Raw genomic sequence first — 14542 nt, forward strand, 5'->3', positions numbered from 1 at the left:
GAAAAAAAACCAAAGCCACACTTCTCTTTTAACACAGATAATGCATTAAGGTAAAAAAACATTCAGACTTTAGGACCATTTTAACATTTAAGTGGTCCAAACTCTGCACAGAATTGAAAGCAGATGTTCTGTACGTACATTGTTTTTTCACCTTTTAAAGGGGAACTTTTAAGAGTAGTAGGGTACCTGCTTGTTACTGTGCTAGGAGCGCACTCTCAGAACTGGAAAGTGTTTACCTGGGGATGCCTATATACGCCATCAGAGGTTGTCATCAGTGAACATTACAAATGTCACTTCCATTCTTCCAGTCCAGACACCCTTTCATACATTGCCTTGGTTTTCTCTTTTCAAGGACAAGACACCAACCACCTTGACAAACTTCAGCATGTTCAATATTTATTAAATACAAAAGTACAATTATAATAATGCTTATTAACATAATTAAACAAATCTATCTAAATGTATCCAATTATGAATGAAACAAAATATGAAACTAATGAACGTTGAACTTGGTAGTATGGCAATGTATAATATGTTCACTGTTATAGGAATTTTTGGCCCCCTATAATGAAAATAAGTAATAGATGGAAGCAGGGCTCCAGTCTCTCCATTTAGAAGGGCCATGGGCGAATTGCAGCCCTTTAGCTGTTGAGGAAGCAGAACTGCGATCATGAAAAACAGTTACTCTTTTAGTCCCTTTGAATTCTTACGAACTGCATGTTTACAGTCAGTTAATATCCAACTCATAAAATGGTTTTAGTCAGGACATGTAAGATGGGATCTTCAGAAGGTTCATAGCTTCTCCACACATTGCAGGATATCTTCACTCATGGTCTACAAAACAAGTCAAAGAATCACATGTAAATGATCTCCAAAAATCATTCCAGTATCTCCCCAACAACTTTGATACACTTTTGTCTTGCATATTTGCTACAGGCCCTCTTAAAACGTGTAATTAAAACTATTTACAGCAAAGATAAATACACAGATAAAATACATAGAGTATAACAGAGCTTTAACCTGGGAAAGGATTTGTATTACTGTGGGAACAATGCTGACATTTACACAGCATTGCAAAACAGAACAACCCTATTGGGAAGGGCAGTAGAACTGGAATTCTCTCTGCTGTAGTTGAGCAACACACACAGGTCTTGTCTTGTTAGGGGTTCCCTGATCCTTGTAACTGGACAGTGAAATGAGAAGCAGAAGACTGATGCCCTTTCCTCTCCTCATACCTCTGTAGTGACGTATGAGCCAGTGGGAAAAAAAAAAAAGTGGTTGCTGACAAGGTCATTTTAAAAAAGGGCCCTGTCACAAGACCATTTATCAAAAAAATCCTACTGTAAGAATATATACAGTATTTAATCTGTAAAACCTTCTGTAGACATCCAAAAGCCCCAAAACTCCTGCTGAGTGCAGCCATCTTGGATGGGAGGTCAAGTGACATGCTTCACTCCTCCCCACAGTTACATAAAAGGTAAGGCGAGGGGAGAGACGGAGAGTAAATAGACATTCCCGGAAGTAGAGAGGGCTTTGATGTTCAAGGAGGCAGGGTGCACTGCTAAGAAATTGACTTTTCTCTTTCGTTCATTGACAGACACAGTGCTCTATATTTAGAATCATAGGGTTACATCGCCCCCTACAGGAGTAGGACACTAGGCAGAAAAAACACTTCGCTACGCCTATGTAGCTGGTATACATCCCCCTCTCTGCTATAGGCCTTCCGTTTTTTTCTGCCTAGTCAGGAGTTAGGACCTAGCTCCCTGCCGGGATCTTTGGTTCTGGGAATTTTTTTCCTCCTGCTTTTTTTCCTGTGAGATCTACAATCAACTGCTGGGTGATGGGCTGGGTAGCTAGATCCAGTGGTCCCCCCCAGTCTGGCCATCGAGTATGCGCAGACCAGAGCTCCGCCCTAGGTCAGCCACGACATAGCCTCACTGGACGGGGGCTGGCCTGCGAGTTATATGCTTTGAGAGGTCACATCCGACTGGGTCCTTGACCAAGTCACAGCGTTCCTTCTGGCCGACAGTCCTCCAGTTCGGTGGTGAGATGTTCTGTCTGGAGTGGTGCCTGCCTGGTTCCATGGTATGGTGAGTAAGATGTCCCCCCTCTCCCCCTGGATGCAGTGGGGGGGGTGGACGTGGGCACCCCCCGGGATGGTTGGACCTGCAGGTTCCCCTCCGACCCCTCTCTGTTTTGGCGATCCCGGTGGGCCACCCCTTCAACCCCCACTCCTGGGGTAGTGCAGTTTGGGATGTGGGCTGGTGTGTACAGCACAGTATCGGTGGCGGGGGGGGGGTAGGTCAGGCATCTTCCCTGATGGGTCCCCAGGTCCCCCTTCCACTGCAGAGTTGTGACTTAGGCTCCAGGGCTTTTCTCCTGGTTCCTGGGAGCCTCGTGGGCACCGCACGTGGTGGCCATTTTGTCGTAGTTGGCGCCATGCTTTTGGGGCCTATGTGTGTTTCCCCTTCTGACGGCCATGTTTGTTTAGTCCAGCTGCCATTTTTGGTTGGTCCAATATGCACAGGAGCACCGGTCTGGGTTTCCTTTTCCCTTGGACACCTCACGTGGATCCCTGGTTATCTAGTGCAGACAAGCGCTTCTTCAGTGGGGTGGCGAGTCCTGGTGGGGTCCGTCCCTCTCTCTGCTGCAGGTTGCAATGTGCTTGTCTCTGGGTGCCCCTGCGGTAGCGCGGGTGTGGTGTCTCAGGTTAGGCAAGTCCCCTGGCGGTGCGAGAAACATTTTCCTGGTTGGTTCCCCTTTTCACTCATGGAGTCTCAGGAGCATGTATCCCCACCTGACCCCCTTTCGGAGACAGCAGGTTCCCCAGGGTCCCAGCCTTCCATTGTAGCACTGACGCTGGTCCTGGAGTCCTTTGTTTTCCGGGTAGAGGTGGCTTTTGGGCAAAAGGCTAGCAGAAATCGCCCCCCCCCTTCATTAATTTTGTCAGATCCTGGCTCTGTCACCGCAGAGGTGGCCCACCCTGCGGGGTTAGTAGCCACGCTCTCCGACTCGTCAGATAGGGAGGATGATTCCTCCCCAACTGTAGCAGCACATGAGAAGGCGCTGGTTAATACACCAGTGCGTGAGACTGCGGGAGACTTTGAATTGAAGATGGAGGATGCAGCTGAGGCAGACCTTCCTTATGGTACTCACAAGCCGTCTGGCACGCTTGTCTACAAAGATTGGGAGCGCCCAAAATGTCCCTTTGTGGCTTCTAAACGCTTTGTGCTGAGGTACCCCTTGGAAGAGTCACTTCCAAAAAAGTGGACTGTCCCACCAGTTGTGGACCCTCCTGTCTCCAAGTGGAATAAGGCAACCATGATTCCGGTAGAGGAATCCCCAGCCTTAACGATTCGGCTGACAGAAAAGCAGAGTCGTGGCATGCAATATGTTCACTATTGCTGGTTCGGCGCTACAGCCGGTCCTGGCCATTGCCCTGGTGTTACAAACTCTCACAGAGTGGGTAAAACTTTTTGCGCCATGGGAGGTGCGGTGGGTTATTTGAGCAGTTTTCCCCGACCTTTGTTGAGCTGGTGGACCAGTTGGTCCAGGGACTGCAGTTTTTCTGCAATGCCTCTCTGGACGCTGCGTCCAGACGCTGCGCCCCTTTAATTCTAAGCTGTCTGTTTTGGTAGTGGTGCTTAGGCATGTGTTGTGGCTTAAGTGTTGGTCCGTGGACCAGACCTCTAAAAAAGCTCTGACTTTCCCTTTCAAGGTGATCGTCTGTTGGGGGCTACCCTGAATGACATCATTAAGAGTCTCACAGGGGGAGAGCACTATTTCTTCCGCTGTCTTGGAAGGGGAAGGTGCCTTGTCGCAAACGCTGCCCTTCTTTTTTGGCACAACATTTTTTATTGTCCATCAAGGTACACTGACAAGGGTTCAAAAACCTTTCAAGCCCTCCTTGGGAGGTTCCCAGCGGCCCTAGTCTGGCAAGCCAAAAGCAGGTTTCTCTAGGCCTGCAGATAAGGCCCCTTCAGCATGAAGGTGCGCCCCCGCCCATGCCTGGGAGGGGGGAGGGGACGTCTTTGTTGGTTTCCGGGCCCATGGACTTCCTTGGTGAATGACAAATGGATCCACAAAGTAATTGTGTATGGTTAGAAGACAGGATTTTTATTCTTGCCCTCCGGGAAAGGTTCTTTCCTTCCAATATGTGTCTTTCCCCAGATCGGCTGCAAGCTCTCTTTGGGACAGAGCAGGACCGGTTGCTTCAGGGAGCGATTGTCACGGTTCCAGTAACGGGGTAAAGGTTTTTATTCAAACCCGTTTATGGTTCCAAAGGAGGAGGGCAAGGTTCATCCGATTATGGAACTCAAGGCCCTGAATTTTGTGCGGGTAATTTAGAATCGAGTCCATTCGCTCGGTGGTGACATTCCTACATCAGGGGGATTTCCTAGCCTATATTGACATCAAAGATGCTTACTTGCACATTCCAATATGTGCCCGACAACAGCATTTCCTCCGCTTTGCTGTGGGAGAGGAGCACCATCAGTTTGTAGTGTTACCCATTGGTCTTGCCTCCACTCCTCGGGTCTTCACAAAGGCGTTGGCCCCGGATCAGACTTTGCTTCATCAGCAGGGGATTGCTGTACTGGGCAAAGAGCTGAGTCCTCATCTGCATTGATGGCCGATGTGGATATCACTATCCAGACCTTGAAGGAGTTTGGTTGGCTTCTGAACTACCAGAAGTCTGCGCTGATCCCGTCCAGGAAATTGGATTATCTGGGTCTGACTCTGGATTCAGCTCTGGCCAGAGCGTTTCTTCTTCAAGTTGCATGCTGCGATTCATCTCCTACTGTCCCACAGGAGGTCCTCTTCCAGACTTGCATGTGAGTGCTGGGCCTGATGGTGTCTACCTTCGAGGTGGACCTAATTGCACAATTCCATACAAGGTCCCTTCAGAAGGAGATCCTGATGAAATGGGACAAATGTCCAAAATCTCTGGACAATCAGATTTGGCTGAGCCGGGAAACCAGGGGTTCCCTGGTCTGGTGGCTTCGTCCTCCGACTCTTCTGCAGGGAAAGTCTTTTCTCCCCTTCTATTGGACAGTGGTCATGACGGATGGCAGTCTGTCCGGGTGGGGAGGTGTCCTGGGGCTGAGCCCCGTTCAGGGTTTTTGGACACTAGAAGAATGCAGACTACCAAACAAGGTCTTGGAACATCAGGCGATCAGGCCGTGCCTGGATCACTGGACGGATCGGCTCCGGGGGCCTCCCGGTACAGATCCAGTCGGACAATGCCCCAGCCAAGCAGCAATCACCAGAGTGGAACAAAAGCGCGTTAGAGGTAGCCAGCATTCTCTGGTGGGCAGAATGCTTTGTCTCAGCCCTCTCCACCGTACACATTCCAGGTGTAGAAAATTGGAAGGCGGACTATCTCAGTCGGCAGCCGTTGGACCAAGGGGAGTGGTCCTTTCGTTCAGACGGGTTTCATCTGATATGTCTGCAGTGGGGCAGACATACCTGGGTCTACCTGTTGGCATCTCGGCTCAACAGAAAGTTACCGAGGTTTGTAGCAAGGTCACGAGATCCTCTGGGGGATGCCACAGATGCTCTGGTGGCCCAGTGGGGCCAGTTTCGTCTGATTCACGCCTTCCCTCCTCCAAAGCTTCTTCCGCGGCTTCTGCGCAGGATCGAGGAAGAAGGGATTCCGGTCATTCTGGTGGCCCGGACTGGCCTCGCCGGTCTTGGTACGCTGACCTAGTGCGATTGGTCGCCGACATTCCTTGGAGGCTGCCTCTCAGGGAGGACCTGCTGTTCCAAGGGCCTATCTTTCATCCTGCTTTATTATTGCTGGCTTTGATGGCCTGGCTGTTGAAAGCCAGTTGCTGAGGGATAGAGGTTTGCCTGGGTCGTGATCCCGACAATGCTGAAGGCTAGGAAGTCTACCTCTAGAAAGAGTTACCATTGTACGTGTAAAGCGTACATTTCGTGGTGTGCCGATGTTCACCCTCGTTCCTTTTCAGGGGCTCGGATTTTTACCTTCCTTTAATGAGGTGTTGAGCAGAAGTTTGCCTTGAGTACTATCAAGGGCCAGGTGTCTGCCTTGGCGGTCCTTTTTCAGCGACCCTTGGCCACGCATTCCTTGGTGAGTACTTTTATTCAAGGGGTTCGACATCTGACTCCACCAATGTGGTCTCCTCTACTGCCATGGGATTTGAACTTGGTTCTCTCAGTTCTCCATAATTATTATACCGGATTTATATAGTGCCAACAGTTAGCGCAGCACTTAACTTGCCGACCGCCCACAGTATATTTACTGCGGCAGTCAGCCCCTCCTGGGCAAAGCGATGTAGTACTATCCCCGCACGAGTGACAGGCGGCTCCGATGTCCGCCGGCCACTCGCAATCTCCAGCTGGAGAGGGAGAAAGGCAGGCGGCTGGTGTAAACAAAGCCGCCTGTCATTCTCCCTGATGTAACTGCAGAGATCATACGATCCTGCTATGTAGGATCGTATGTCTCTGTGGTTACATAACAAGCCACACCCCTTTACAGTTAGAATCACGCCCCTAGGGACACACTTAACCCCTTGATCACTAATAAAGTTAACCCCTTCCCTGCCAGTGTAATTTTTACAGTAACAGTGCATATTTATAGCACTGATTACTGTAGTAATGTCACAGGTACCCCCAAAAGTGTCAAAAATGTTAGTCAGGGGTCCGATCCGTCTGCCGCAATGTCGCTGTCCCGCAGATCGCCGCCATAACTAGTTAAAAAAAAACAATAAAAGTGACATAAATCTTTCCCTTAGTAAACGCAATACCTTTTGCGCAAAACAATCAAAATACGCTTATTGCGATTTTTTTTTACCAAAAATATGTAGCAGAAAACAAAATTGGCCTAAAATGTTAAAAAATTTTGATTTTTACATTTTTCTTTTTGGGAACTTCAATTATTGTTATTTTTTCAAAATTGACGCTCTTTTTTTGTTTATAGCGCAAAAAATAAAAATCGCACAGGTGATCAAATACCACCAAAAGAAAGCCCTGTTTATGGGAAAAAAGATGTCAAATTTGTTTAGGTACAGCGTCGCACGACCGCGCAATTGTCCGTTAAATTCACGTAAAGCCGAATCGCAAAATAGGCCCTGGTCTTTGAGCAGCCAAATCCTCCGGGGCTTAAGTGGTTAATAAAATGAAGGCAGACATTACAGTTACAATACAATTTGGTACAAAAGGAATTAGAGGGCCCCGCTTGTTAGAGGGAGGATCAATTGATACAAAAGGTAATAGCTGTGGGGGATGAGCTGATGGAGAAAGTGAAACAGTATTAGTTAGAAGTCGGATAGGCTTCTTTAAAGAGGACGGTTTTTAGGGATCGTCTAAAGATGGATACATAAGGAGAGAGTCGGACAGATTGGGGTAGGGACCATCGTCAGAGGTTGGCCTATTGGTGAAAACTAGTCAGGCACTCGTGACAAACACACAAACACGCTGAAGCCACCTACTCTAAAGGCCCGTACACACGTAGCGATTGTCGGCCGTAAATATTCGGCCACCGACCGATCGGCCGATTGTCGGCTTGTTAGTATGAGGTTTCCGACAATCGACTGCGAATTTTCGGCCAAACAGAATCTGGTGTGCAGGCTAGAAAATTTTTGTTGGCCAACACCAGAACGGCCGATTGTTCCTCAGTCAGTACAGAATTCGGCCGACAAACAGCAGATGAGCAAGACTGGGCATGCTCAGAGAAGAAAAAACACACGGAAAGTTAACCATCACATGACATCACTTCTGCAGTCGGCTGTTGTTGGCCGACAAAATTCGTGTGCAGTCTTTAGCACTTTTCAACCGACAGGACAGCACCGGACAAAAGGCAGCCGATCGTTTGGCCGACAATCGGTATGTGTGTACGGGGCTTAAGTCTCCTCATCTCCCCAACCAGCCCCATTTCAGTGTCCATACAATGGTAAAGCAAATAGTTAATAAATCAGCGCTTGTGTGTCTGCTATCTGTCCTTCATACAGTCACATAGATATGTTAAACTCTCACCAGATGTCAAGACTTCTATACTTCAGTGGGTCATAGCAAACATGAGGCAACAACAGGAAGAGCCTCCAGATGTCGCTCTAGTTCCTCCACATCCCTTTCTTAGATGTTCAGCTATGCCATGAATCCTCCAAAGAGTATCAAAGGAAAAACCCCAACATTTATACACTCATGATAAAATTATAAATTATGCTTACATGAATACATGTGCAAACCACTAATCAGTGAAACACAATAAAAGTGCAGGTGACTCCCTGTTCCTCCAAAACATCACTGTGCACAAATCACTGAAAGTTTGTGCCGGGAGCCGCCAGGGAGGCTCGACGACCAGTTGCAGTCTGGCCAGTCTGGGGCCACCAGAATCACCAACCTCGGTTCCGAGACCAACCTGCGAAGGAATCTGGACAACAACTGAATCCCCACCGTGCACACAGCATCTGAAACATTCCCCTTGGTCCAGGGTCTGGCGACTCAGATAGTCCGCCTGCCAGTTCTCCACACCTGGAATGTGAACTGCCGAAATCGCCGGGACCTGCGTCTCGGTCCAGGACAGAATCTCGGCCACTTCCTTGGCCACCCGGGCACTCCTGGTGCCCCCTTGGTGATTGATGTAAGCCACCACAGTTGCGTTGTCCGTCTGCACACGCACTGGGCAGCCCCGAAGACGATCCGACCAACAGAGCAAACAGAGCCTGATTGCCCGCAGTTCCAAACATTTATCGGCAGGGAGGATTCCCCCTCCGACCAAGTGCCCTGGGCAGACAACCTGCCTAGAACTCCACCCTAGCCCGACAGGCTGGCGTCCGTGGTGACCACAGTCCATAGCAACGGACGAAAGGACTTTCCTTCCTTCAGAGCCGGAGACTGGAGCCACCACAGGAGATCCGATCTGACTTGGGGGCTCAAAGAAATCCTCCTTTCCAAAGACTGAGGATGTCTGTCCCACCGGACCAGAATCTCCGCTTGAAGAAATCTCGTGTGAAACTGTGCAAATGGGATCGCCTCAAAAGCCGACACCATCAAGCCCAGGGACCGCATGCAGGTCCGAAGCGAGGAGAACTCGTTGTCCCTGAGGGACCGGATCTCGTCCTGCAGGATCCGGAGCTTGTCCTCCAGAAGAAAGACCTTTGCCTGGGCGGAGTCCAGAATCATTCCCAGGTAAGGGAGGCGAACAGAAGAGGACAAAGTCAACTTCTGAAAATTGATGGTCCACCCGAACTCCTGGAGCGTCTGAACCGCGATCGACAGATCGCGCAACAGATTGGCACTGGAGCTCGACCTTAATAGGAGATCGTCCAGGTAACCTAGGATGGCAATCCCCTGTACCCACAACAAGGCTAGAACAGGAGCCAAAACTTTGGTAAAAACCCTTGGAGCCGAAGAGAGGCCGAAAGGCAACGCCACAAACTGATAGTGCTCCTCCGCTGATGACCCTCGTTAATAGGGATGTGTAGATACGCATCCTTGAGGTCGATGGACGCCAGGAAATCTCCTGGACTCAGGGATACCACCACCGACCAGAGGGACTCCCATTCAGAACTTCTGAACCCGCACAAAGCGGTTTAGAAACTAAGTCCAGAATCGGACACACCTTGCCCTCCTTTCTGGGCACTGTGAACAGATTTGAGTAAAAACCCCGTAATGTGTCCCGCTGTGGTGCGGGACAACCACCCCTTGGGCGAGGAGATCCTGAACCGCCCGATGGAGATCTCGGAAACGATCGGGGGTTAAATGAAGATTTGAGGGAAAGAATCTGTCTGCTGGGCGCGATCGAAACTCGATCTTGTACCCTGACCGAATGAGTTTTTGAACCCACCTGTCCTGAATCTTGGCCAGCCAAGGTTCGGGAAAATAACGGAGACGTACCCCCCCACCCCTGAAACGGGTGAGGGCGCCCCTTCGGGTCGAGGCGGTCTGAGCCGCTATGCCAGCGTGGGCAGCTTTTGACTTGCCCGCCCAAGGCTTCTTCTGGCCACTAGAGGCCTTGAAGGACTTACCTTTTTCTTGTGCCTTGAAGACACGAAAGGACCCCTGGTTAGGTTTAAAGGAGGGACCCCGCTTGCTGCGAAATGATTTTTCCCCTGGACACCTGGGGCAACAGAGTGCTCTTGCCCCCCATGATCCCCTTGACCAGTTCATCCAGAGAGTCCCCAAAAAGGCGGACTCCCCGCATAAGGGATGTCAGACACTGTCTTCTTGGAAGATTGGTCGGCCGACCAGTTTTTTAACCAAACGATGCGACGAATCGCAACTGCTGAAAGTCATGCGATGAAAGGTGCCTCATCCAAGGCCGCGTCACACAGGTATAAAACAGCCTGACCCATTTGATCCACCATCTCCAGAGCAGCAGGAGAGGCGGAGTCAGCAATCCGAGTGCGCTTAAGAGCCTTGGCCCACTCCACAACAGCCTGAGAGACCATTACCGAAGCGAACATGGGTTTTAGCAAGGAACCCGCTACCAGATAGATGTGGCGGGAAAGAGTTTCCACCCGCCTTTCCGCCGGGTCTTTAAACACCGGAGAATCCTCAGCGGGCATTAGAGGGGCCTTATTTAACCTGGACACAGCGTGGTCCACCTTAGGAGCCGCAGTCCAGCGACAATCCACCGGATCCGCAAAGGGATAACGGCACTGAAATCTCTTTGGCACTACAAAATTAAGTTTTATTTGACGCCATTGTTCATTCACGGTTTCGTGAAACCCTGCGGGACAAGGAAAAACCTGACTCGATTTTTGGGCTTTGCGGGTCCCAAAGGAAGACCGCTTACCCGACAGGTGGGGCTCATCATCCAAATTTAAAGTGTCTTTAACAGAGCTAATAAGCGCAGACACCGCAGCGTGGTCCCGTACTGATCCGGAGGGGGAAATCCTCCTCCTCCACATCCGACTGAGAGGACAGAGACCCCTCAGGGGGTACGCTGTCTGTGGCAGCCAAATCTGGCTCTGAATCAGAAGACTGAGAGGGCATAGGCCTTTTCTTAAAAGCCCGGTCAGACATCAACAAATCCACTTTTGACGCTAAAGTCACAAGCGCAGCAGTAAGTGAGACTATAGCAGAGGATTCAGGAGTACCTGAACCCTCTACCAGATCTGGGGGGAATTTGCTATCCTGGGACTCCATAATAGCAATCTCAATTTAAATTACGCTGGCCCTTTAAAAATCGGCGATTCCTGCGGTCCCCACCGCAAATGGAGAGCAAGAATGCTAGCAGGAATGCAGGCCAGGAAACGCAATAGAAGCCCCCCACAGTGTGCTATACTTGCCACACTGCTGAATCGATCTGCAGGAGAAGAAAGAGGAAGTGACCTCACGCCCCTAGAGGCAGAATAAGCCCTGAGCCACAAACAAATGGTTGCCAATACAAGTCTATGGGAAAAGCTCTGGGAAAATGGCCGCTGTCCACATAAGGACATTTCGCCCACACTAAAGATGGCGCCCGATCGGCGCCAACAGCATAGCAGAAAATGGCTGTTGCCCTCACTATGAGGCCAAACAGCCTGCCCACACCTAAATGGCGGCCACGCGGATTGCGGCCCCCACACACCATGTACTCTTCCCCAAATAGTGGCACAAGCACCTCAGGGACATAGGAGACCCCCGCAACCCCCCATACAGCGGTAGAACCGTCACAGCGCCCCCGCAGGGACCGGGAAGTGACACACAGGGACCGCACCTACAGACATGAGGGGGACATCACAGAACCCATACCAAACTGCCGTCCCCATAAAACAGACGGCCCACATACACACCCCGACAGACATGGTCAGAGACAGAGGGGTAGCATGGTACTCACCATTCCAGCGAAAACGTGGGTACTGCTCTGTGACAGGAAGCCTCCCACTCTGAGTGGTGGTGCCCTCAGCCAAAGGGGACGCTAGCAACTTGTGGGCGTACCGCGGTTGAGACATCCCGGCGAAGATAGTGACTTCGCAGTCTTGACCCTGGAGTCAGGGACATAGTCGTTTGCGAGGCCTGGGCGTATCATAACCTGCTAACGCTCGATGGCAGGCTGGGATTCCGTAATGTTCTAGAATATCCAGTGCGATTCCCAGCTCCGCAAACGCTGTAGTCTTCCGAAGTCCGACTAACTAAGCGCAGGAACAATTAAAAAGCTGTCTTTTAAAAGAAAAAATACTTTTCTAGAGAGAAAAAATAAAAAGAAGAAAAGGGCTGAGACCACAGCCCCAGCCAGGGAAAAGCCAGCCTACTCCTAAGCTAGGCAGCAGCAAACTGAATTGGGAATGAAGCTAGCTGGGGGTATTGACCATAGGGACAGCCCCCTGTAGGTGTGTCTATACAAAGTTTTGTGAATATTCTAACAAAATCTTCTGCCTAGCTTACTCCTGTGGAGAAGGCCAATACCCAGACGTGCAGATTGTATGAGTGGGCGGCGACTGTCAGAGGACGTAAGAGAAAAATCTTTCCCGTAGTTAGTAGACGTGATAAGTTTTGTGCAAACCAATCAAAATACGCTTATTGCAATTTTTTTTACCAAAAATAGGTAGCAGAAAACAAATTGGCCTAAAAAATGTTAAACCTTTTCGATTTTTACATTTTTTTTTGGAAATGTTATATAGCAGAATGTGAAAAAAAATTTTTTTCCAGAATGGTCGCTCTTTTTTTGTATTGCAAAAAATAAAAATCACAGAGGTGATCAAATACCATCAAAAGAAAGCTCCATTTGTGGGGAAAACAAAAAGACATACATTTTTTTTTAGGTACAGCACCGCACGACCCCGCAATTGTCCGTTAAAGTAACGCAGTGCCGATCGCAAAATATGGCCTGGTCATTAAGGGGGCAAATCCTTTCGGTCCAGAAGTGGTTAATACACATTGTGTAGGTGTGTGATTCCTAAAGAACTTTTTAGTTAGGTTTAGCCATCATCCCGGGTAAAATTTTGCATATGGGGTTGGTGCCTCAGTTCAAAATTGGGACTTTATGGCCCATAAAGTCCCAATTTTGAACTGAGGCACCAACCCCATATGCAAAAAAGTGGTTAATACACATGCAATTAAGTACAACAAAGATAGCGGATACCACACTTCCAGTTTCCCTACGGCGTTAACCATCATTCTGTAAATATTTTTTTTTTTAGAATAAAATTATTTTTCGTTTTACTATGCTATGAGCTTTTGCCTTCTCTATATTACCCTCTGTGGAGTGGTTTAAAGTGCTGACGTTGTCTGGACCAGTGGAGGTGGAGAATGAAGGAAGGGAATGCATGGTGACCCTGATATGCTGTTAACACCTTGCATGACCCTATTAAGCTAAAGGGTTGCAATCTTCAATGAGAATCCATTTTGTACCCAGACTTGTGCATGTGGTGTTTTGGAGGAACGGGGAGTCACCTCCACTGTTATTGTGCTTCACTGATGAGTGGTTTGCACATTATTGTATTCACGTAAGCATAATTTATCAAATATATGAGTGTATAAACTACTACACTATGCTTGTGGTTTTCCCTTAATATTCTTTAGAGGATTCATGGCATGCATAAACCTCTAAGGAAGGGATGTGGAGCAACTAGAGCGACATCTGGAGGCTGTTTTCTTGTTGTTGCATCATGCTTGCTATGACCCATTGAAGTAAAAAATCTTAACATCTGGTGAGAGTTTACTATATCTGTGTGGCTGTATGAAGGACAGCTAGAGAGGGGTCTGGCTGCAGACTGGAGCTCCACTCCCCACAGGAAACATGTGACCGCCACTCCACTTTTTTTTTTTTTTATGAACTTTATTGTAACAAACCTTAAATAGACAACCTGTGGAAGTGGAGGTCACGTGTTTTCTAGTCATTATCTGTATTTTCCAAGGGTATCTGGCTGCAGACCAGAGCTCCACTCTCCACAGGAAACGTGAACCTTTTCCCTGCCAGAGCGGTTTTTGCATTTTCTGCACACGTTTAAAAAATAATTTTACGCCTGAAGATTACATAAAACGCCTAAACAATATAGATTTTCTGAAAGAAGACATCCTATAGAATAAAATAGTGCAAGTTTCTATTATTTATTTATGTCACACGATATTACAGCAAAGTTCTAGGAAATGCAAAATTTCAGTAAAAACATCTCACTAAAGTGCATTTTAGGGCAAACACTTGCTATAAAATTACACACATTTTTAGTAAAATATAAAAGCAGAGGTTGCACCAAGTACAAACCCGATTCTAAAAAAAGTTGGGACACTGTACAAATTGTGAATAAAAACAGAATGCAATGATGTGGAAGTTTCAAATTTCAATATTTTATTCAGAATACAACATAGATGGCCTATCAAATGTTTAAACTGAGAAAATGTATCATTTTAAGGGAAAAATAATTTGATTTTAAAATTTCATGGCATCAACAGATCTCAAAAAAGTTGGGACAAGGCCATGTTTACCAATGTGTGGCATCCCCTCTTCATTTTATAACAGTCTGCAAACGTCTGGGGACTGAGGAGATAAGTTGTTCATGTTTAGGAATAGGAATGTGGTCCCATTCTTGTCTAAAACAGGCTTCTAGTTGCTCAACTGTCTTAGGTCTTCTTTGTCTCATCTTCCTCTTTATGA

The 14542-nt window shown here is 48.2% G+C and overlaps 1 protein-coding gene across 1 annotated transcript in view; it reads right to left on the bottom strand.

The window, feature by feature from the left end:
• Positions 1-502: 502 nt before the first annotated feature.
• Positions 503-14542, bottom strand: part of SKA3 (spindle and kinetochore associated complex subunit 3) — an 82647-nt gene continuing 68607 nt past the window's right edge. The window contains exon 13 of the mRNA XM_082246719.1: positions 503-834. Coding sequence (XP_082102845.1) covers positions 828-834 — 7 coding nt within the window. The 3' untranslated portion in view covers positions 503-827. The remainder of the gene's footprint in view (positions 835-14542) is intronic.

Source organism: Pelophylax lessonae (genome assembly GCF_965119305.1).
Source record: "Pelophylax lessonae genome assembly, chromosome: 2".
NCBI classification, from domain to species: Eukaryota; Metazoa; Chordata; class Amphibia; order Anura; family Ranidae; genus Pelophylax; species Pelophylax lessonae.